At 43.4% G+C, this 7,910-nt stretch overlaps 1 protein-coding gene across 1 annotated transcript in view; it reads left to right on the forward strand.

Moving 5' to 3' along the window:
- The first annotated feature begins 702 nt into the window (after nt 1-702).
- Nucleotides 703-7,910, forward strand: part of SLC2A13 (solute carrier family 2 (facilitated glucose transporter), member 13) — a 388,439-nt gene continuing 381,231 nt past the window's right edge. Inside the window, exon 1 of the mRNA XM_012638430.1 lies at nt 703-1,276. Coding sequence (XP_012493884.1) covers nt 721-1,276 — 556 coding nt within the window. The 5' untranslated portion in view covers nt 703-720. The remainder of the gene's footprint in view (nt 1,277-7,910) is intronic.

The following is a 7,910-nucleotide window of genomic DNA, read 5'->3' on the forward strand; positions in this document are numbered from 1 at the left end:
AGAACACAGTCCTGAATTGTTCCAGAACAAACACATTTAATGCCAGGGAAGTAGACCACACTAGATAATGTCACAATACTATAAAAGGAAGGGTATGTGCTACACCAGGGTATTTTTTCCCAGGCCCTTCCCAGCCCTATCTCCAGGCTGTTCGAAGGCGAGTCAGGCTGGTTGAGGGGCTCTCTCCCTACTCTCCAAACCGTGCCTGGCATTCCTACATTGTCTTGCTTCATCGTTGCAGGGTTAATTCAGTCCAGCTGGCAGGATAAAGTCTACACAGGTGCCAGAGCCCTAAATGAAGCAGCCTAGGTCAGAGGTCACACCCCACCAGGAGGGTGGGGTTTAAGGGTCTGGGGCGGGCGGAGCCTGGCCCCGCCCATAGAGGGGTGGGGCGTCCCGGAAGCCCCGCCCCGCTGGCCAGGGGCTGCACGTGACCCGCGGCCCCGCCTCCCGCCGGCTCCGCAGCGCCAGCTCGGCAGGCGCGGGGCGTGAGTCTGGAGTGAGTCACGCCAGGCTCCAACTCCGCAGCGCCGGAGCGCGGCGGGCAGCAACTTTCTCCCCAGAGCGGCCGTGGCGGCGGCTGCTGCCGTGGCAGCAGGAGCGGAAGCCGGGAGGAGGAAGGCGGCGGCTGTCGCTCCCGCCGGCTCGGGCTGTCTAGCTAGCCGAGACTGCCGGCCCGCGTAGCCTCGTCCCCCCCGGGGAGCCCCGGGCCCCTGCCCTATGTCCCGCAAGGCGAGCGAGAATGTGGAGTACACGCTGCGGAGCCTGAGCAGCCTCATGGGCGAGCGGCGCAGGAAGCAGCAGGAGCCGGACGCGGCGAGCGCGGCCGGGGAGCGCAGCCTGCTGGCGGCCGCCGAGTCGAGCACCAGCCTGCAGAGCGCGGGCGCGGGCGGCGGCGGCGTCGGGGACCTGGAGCGCGCGGCGCGGCGGCAGTTCCAGCAGGACGAGACCCCCGCCTTCGTGTACGTGGTGGCCGTCTTCTCCGCGCTCGGCGGCTTCCTGTTTGGCTATGACACCGGGGTGGTGTCCGGGGCCATGCTGCTGCTCAAGCGGCAGCTCAGCCTGGACGCGCTGTGGCAGGAGCTGCTCGTGTCCAGCACGGTGGGGGCGGCCGCCGTCTCGGCGCTGGCTGGCGGTGCCCTCAACGGCGTCTTCGGCCGCCGCGCCGCCATCCTCCTAGCCAGCGCTCTCTTCACCGCCGGCTCCGCGGTGCTGGCCGCCGCCAACAACAAGGAGACGCTGCTCGCCGGCCGCCTGGTCGTGGGGCTCGGCATCGGTGAGTTCTGGCTCCGTGAGGGGCGCCCGGGACCTCGGCGTCGCCGCCCTTGACTCCTTTTGCTCCTCCGGGGTCCCCGTCGGTTCTCGCCAGGTCCAGAGAATCCTCCACTTATCCATCCAGTCTCCAGAGTCTGTTAGTCCAGCCTCAAAGGCTCACCTGGGAGGTGGGAGTCGGGGTGTCGCTGTCCCGAGCCCACGTGGAATCTTTGGTCTCCCACGGACAAGTCAGTCCTCGTGAATTTTGCCTCTAAGCAATTTCAGGAACCCAGCTGATCACCAGCTTTTCCCTTGATCCAGCCTAACCTGATACCGCTTCTTGAGTTTAGAAGGGTCTCTCCTGCACTGTCCCACTTTGTTTCTCCACTGCTAGCCCTTTTCCTTTCCTAGAGTTCCCACCCTGGCACCCATTCAGTTGCAAAGTCACAGTAAGATAATTTTTAGAGTTAAGTTTTAGATAACTTTTGTGTGCTACCCGTTCCCTCTTTCCTTCTCTAATCATTTATCTTTAGATGGCATCTCCTTTTGCTTCTGTGCTTTTGTATTGCCTCTCTCTCGACTTTTATCCTTTTCCCAAGTGAATTCCATTCTTTTCTATTTTTCTAACTTTTTCCTGTAAATCCATTTTCACCCATTCTCCTCTTTGTTTTGCCTCTACTGCTTTCCAGTTGGGAACCAAATTATCTATTAAAGGTCAGGTTCACTTCCTAAATTCATTTAGGAGCTACTCCCCGTGTGGATAAATGCCCAGCAAGATAGATGTTTGCAATTTAGTTCAAAAATGAAGGCGTTAAGGTTCCCCCCCAGCATTAATTTTTTTCACCTGGGTTGCTGAGCAGGAGAGGTACAATTGGCAAGTTCTCAGCAAAGGAAAGCTATTTGGAATGTGCTCAGTATTATTAGAAAGCACTTTTGAGGGAAAGTGGGGGGTTGTGACTTAAATCTCACTAGTAATTTTTCTAAGACACACCGCTGATGCTTTTTTAATGTTTCATTTCATAATTCAGTTTTTTGTTTCCCTTAGGGTGCTGTTGAAGTATTTTCTTCCCTTTGGCTGGGGCTTGATGAAAGCACTTTAAACTAGGGCTGCTGCCGATCTGTGCATTCACCACTTGTTTGATGTGTGTGCTTTTTACCCTTTCTCTGTGGGTTCCAAAGGGAAGCAAACGTCATTTATTCAACTCCACATGTGGGAACCATAAGCCTAACACCCAGCTTGCTGCCCTTTGTATCCAAGTCTGTCATTACTGACCTTCCTTTTGCTTGTTTACTGTGCTATTAATTTGTGAAGCAAGGCAAGGCTCTCAGTAGAATGTTAAGCTGGCACATTAAAGTCCAAGTGACCACAAAAATCCAACTAAAATGGAACCTCTTTGTATGGAAACTACCTGTGCCTTCAGGACCCTTCAACAAATAACCTGCTGTTAAAGTCACATGATCAGGGTTCTTTTCTCAGCATTCTCTGCTTGGGACACCTGGATCTTTTTTCTTCCTTCTGACATAGAGATAACATAATTTTAGATAGCAAGATTTGTTCAGTAAACCTGAATCTTGTGATTTTTGAAATTGAGTAATATTTTGCAGAGATCCCTAAAGGAAGCTTCCTAGTGTTGAGCTATGGCAAGTATGGGATAAAAATTTGGATATTATGTGTACTCTTTTATTTGACATGAAAATTGAGCCCTTTTAAATTCCCCTTCCAGCTGTTGTGGGCAGAACGGGGAGTGGAGTTTATACTGCAGTAAGCATAGCAAAGTGGGACTGAAGGGAGGTTGAACTTGCTAAGCTCCATAAGAGAGGCTGTCAGAAATGGCTGTTGAATTCAGAGAGGGTACAGTTATCCCTGACAGAGGGAAGCCAGAAGCTCATGCCCGTGGGAATGGTATTTTGATACTTGAGGAATATTTTAACAGAAATGAGGAAAGGACCTTCTGAGCGAGGGAATCAGTCAAGAAAGAAAGGCATAGGGCATGCTTGGGGAACAAGGTGGATGCAACAAAGAGGTTGAAGCAGGAGATAAGATTGGAAATGTTGGCGTGCAGGAACTGTGAAGGCTTCTCTATCTCGAAGCCTCATTCTGTGCTGTCTGTGCTGGTTGGCTTTGGCTGCTGGGAATGAATCAGTCCTGATATGGCCCATCTCACTTTGGGAAAACACACCTCTGGTAATAGGAGTCTTGAGGCAAAGTACTGTAAAAGCCCTCTTCATTTACAAAATGAAGAATGTTTTAAGGTCAGAAACAGGCTTTGAAACAGGCCACATTCAAAACCAAACAAAAACACCCCACTCCAAATTAGGATCTATGCAAAGCTTGTAACTGTATGTGTAAAACCCTTAAAACTCACAAAGATTACTAGCCTTGTGAAAGAGAAGTCATGAGAATTTTTTTTAAAGCTGCAAGGACATGGGTCCCTAACATGAGCATTTTTGAGGAACACAAAAGCAGTTTTGCTTGTTCAGTACAGTAAATCTGGGTTAATTTCATGCTATCTTTTTTTTTTAGTGGTTAACTTTCATGTGTGGTCAGGGGTTTGTTGTTTTTGTCCTTGTGATATTTAGTAAATGGTGATGAATAGCAAAATGTGGCTTCTGGTACCTTTTTCAGCCAAGTTTGTTGTGACAGCTTCTTTCCTCCGACAGATTTTCCTGTGGTCAATATAAGGCCCATAGGGGCAGGGATTTTTGTTAATTTTGTTCACTGATTATTCCTGGCACACAGGAGACATTTTTTGAATAAAGGAATGAATAGTGAGCAGAAATATTAAAAAATTAATTCTGTTGCTAATAGGGTTCCACTTTGTTAGGATTGTTCTTTTCAGAAAACAGAATAGTACATTATCAGACTATTTGAAAGGCCATCTGAATGTTTTAGTTGTAATAGTTTAATGAAATAATTTATCTATTTAACAAATGATAATTTAGCTTCCGTTAATGATTCTGTCAGATTTAAGGTAGGCAGTAATTAGATACATAAAAATCCCACCCTGGAGATGTGCTCATTCTATAATAGAGCAAATGGCACATGAACAAGCAATTAAAGTAAAATGGAAGTTTCTGTATAGTACCAGAGGAAACACATATGAATGGGCAACTGAGTATTTTAGGGGAAATAAATTGAGCACGGAATTAAGGAAGGCTTTACAGAAACAGGGATATTTAAACTAGGGTTTTGAGAGTGAATTAGGAGTTCAGCACATGATGTTGACAAAGACAGGAAAGTGCTTATTTAGTGCTTTAGTACGTACTAGGCACAGTGGTAGTATTTTATATTTGGTATTTTACATATATTGTATTATATAATGTATATTATCTCATTTAATCTTCTTAACTTTGTGAAACAAGTCTCCCTTTGCTGGATGTGGAAACAGTTTACAGCAGTTACATGGCAAGGTCATTGATACAGAGTCAGGATTAAAAAAACAAAACCTTGGAGTTTTTTCTCTTTCTATTACCATGGTGAGCATTTAAGGTGGAATTAACAGCAGGTGGCAAGGCACAGAAAAATCAAAGCAGTGTTTGGAGCACAGGCCAGTGAAAGGTGGTGATGGGAGGTGGTTATGAGATTGGAATGTTTTGGGGAGGGGATTAGGCTGAATAGGGTTTATTTGGCCTTGACTATACAGGGACAGCCTTTGGAGGTTTTTAACTGTAAGTGATGTAATCAAATTAAACATCCCTTGAATCTGATCTGACTTTTTTTAGTTTTTAAATTTCTTTTTTTTTTTTTTTTTGCTTTTCCCCTTCTGCTTTTCAGCCCTTTTACCTACTTCCCCAAACCTTCCTGCTTCTTTGAATTTTTTAGTGTTAGGAATCCTTTGCTGAGATGGCCAGTGTTGGGTGAGTAAAGCATAGCATGTGACCATGAATTACTGACATAGAAAGAGACAGAAACCTTTGAAAAAGATGAAGATATCAAGCAGTAGAGTGCAGGTGTTAACCTGTGTTAAGTGAGTCATATAGCGAAAGACAGAAACATCAGAAATCCAGGGTATTTGTATTTATTTTGGTTTAAGAGTTTGGTTGCCTTGACTAGTTGCAACACAATTAGTTTATTGAGTGCCTGTTGTAAATAGGGCATTATTTTAGGTTTTTATTTCACCAGAGGCTCCTCTGATTCCTCTTGTTTGTTTTGCTCTTATACTTCAGTCCTGAGACCAGACTTTCTTCGTTGTCTCTGCCTGCTACTATCACCACCTGAACTTTTAAAACTTGAAGACCCAAATTTCAAATAGGGCACAAAGTTTCCATCCCACAAATTACTGTATTCTAATAGGGTTAATCTTATTTTGTATGTTCTTTACACACTATCCCATTTTGCAGGGGTATGTTTAGCAGTATTGTACTTATAATCAAGGATTTAGGTATGCTTACTTAAAATAGGGTTGAGGGAATGTGAGCTTGCTTTATTTTTTTTTTTTTTTTTTTTTTTGATTATTTTCTGTGACCATGTATCTCCCATACCTAACAAACCAGAAATTGTCTGGAAAAGGCAAATTACAAGAGCATAGTACTGTTAATTAGCAATCAATAAAACATACAAATTAGCCCTTTCTCCATGGTTTTGGCATTTACTGTTCATTATAAGTGGAGATTTAGTGCCTGCATAGGGAATATCAAGAATTCTGTAAATTCTGTTATTCACCAATATTCAAAACCTTTACTAAGAATTGACATGTTAATTTATACAGCACTGGATTTGTTGAATTAATCTTAGATTTACATCAGTTTATCCTCTGTCAGCCTCTGTTTCATTACTCCCTCTGCTGGAACACAATTTGTAGCTGCATAATTGGTACGTTATGGCTTGTTGAGTAATACCTTTAGAAATACCACATTTTTTTTGAACAGCACTTTGAATTCTTATTCCTCAATGCAAAGCAAATGTAAAATCTTGTTTGATCAAAAAATCATGCAATATTGAGATTAATGTCCATAAAGAATTTCATTTAAGGTAAGCATAGTTAGCCAGAAGCAGCCAGATTTTCAAATAGTTAAGGAGCTAATAAATTTTTTAGGGATGGGGTAATCAAATTTGTTTTTTTCTACTTTTTTGCCCCCTGATTTTCTCCTGTTTGGTTGTTTTTTAAAGCAGGACTTCTGTACTGGATTTATGCTCCTGATTGGTATAAAACTGACGCGTGAAATAAAGCCTCCTTTGACTTCTTGTGTTTCCTTGTTTTACACACATTAAGTTTTGTTCCCACCCGTCCCCTTTTCTATCTGGTGGCTTAGAGATTGACATTGCAGAATTATAATGAGGATTATGACCTAATTATGTTTGGCTAGTGGTGTTGCAACACCCTCTTCAAGTGAGCTATCTGTAAGATGACGTAGGTCTGTTAATATGAGTTACATTAAATGGTTCACGTGACTTTTGGGAAAATATTGATCTTTTTCATTCATCCATATTTCCCTCTTTTGTATTAAAAACTTAAAACGCAGTCAAAGTTAACTGACTTCACCCTAACATCTTTGGTTTAAACACCTCTAATGATGTAGAACCTAATAGAACTCAAATAGCAAGCAGTCTTTGCCATCTTTACCCCAAATCATGAGTCTAATTTTCTTTCTCTCTCTGATCAAACTTGGTTCCTTTATACATCCTTCTTGTTTGCAACTTTTTTTCATTTCTTTACCTTTTTCCTGGGACCTGTCAGAGTCAGTAAGTAGTAGCAATACTTTTATTCTAATAGTAGCTATTGCTAATAGTAGCGAAACTTCCATTGTCAGGAGGAAAATCTGTACTCACCAGAGAACCCTCAAACTTTTTCCACATTTAAAATTTAATTTCCCTGGAGGTGGAGAAAAAAATAACCAAGTTGTACATGTATTTCTAAACTCAGGTTGGGAGTACTGCATGCCTTCTGTTTTGCCCTTTTTTTTGTAAGCCACCGTGTGGAATGGTGTGGTCCACAGTCAAAAGCCACATGGCAGGAGCTTCAGTTCAGAGGAAGGCTGAGCAGTGTGACAGTGGGTCACCAGTGAGTGGTGGTAGCAGTACCAGTGTTCTTTATCTGATTTCAGCATCTCCCTGTCCTGCGCTGGAGGAGTCTAGGCAGTTACCCTTAATGGCAGGATGTGAATTGGCAGTTTAGCTGCCAACACCCTGGAAATGATGACACCTAAGATTTGTTGAATGCTTACACTTCTAAACATTTTGTACATACTAATTTACATAGTCTTCATAATAACCCAGTGGGATAATACTATTACCTTTATTTTAAGATGAGGGTATTTATTTTTTATAAATAATATAAAGAGATGAAGTAACTTTTTCATGGTCAAAAGCTACTGGGTGGAGCCAGAACTTGTACCCAAGAAAGAGATCTGGCTTCCCAATCCGTCTGTGCTCAACCACTCTGTGATACTCACTTCTCCCTGAAACTAGCGTTATTGTTCTTCACCACAATATGTTATGTGAACATTAATTTTTTTTGTTTTAGTGTAGATTTATTTTTTTTATTGTGGTAAAAAACATTAACACATTAACTGTCATGTGAGTTGTATTTAACTCACGCTAGTTTTGAGCCTGGGGCCTCCTGAAGCATATGTAACTCACATGTCTCTTCACCTTGGGAGCTGTGAGAACAATTTTTCAAGTTGGATATAACTCACGCACAGAAAATAATAAAAAA

This window comes from Propithecus coquereli, unplaced genomic scaffold, assembly GCF_000956105.1.
Source record: "Propithecus coquereli isolate 6110/MARCELLA unplaced genomic scaffold, Pcoq_1.0 Scaffold13, whole genome shotgun sequence".
NCBI classification, from domain to species: domain Eukaryota; kingdom Metazoa; phylum Chordata; class Mammalia; order Primates; family Indriidae; genus Propithecus; species Propithecus coquereli.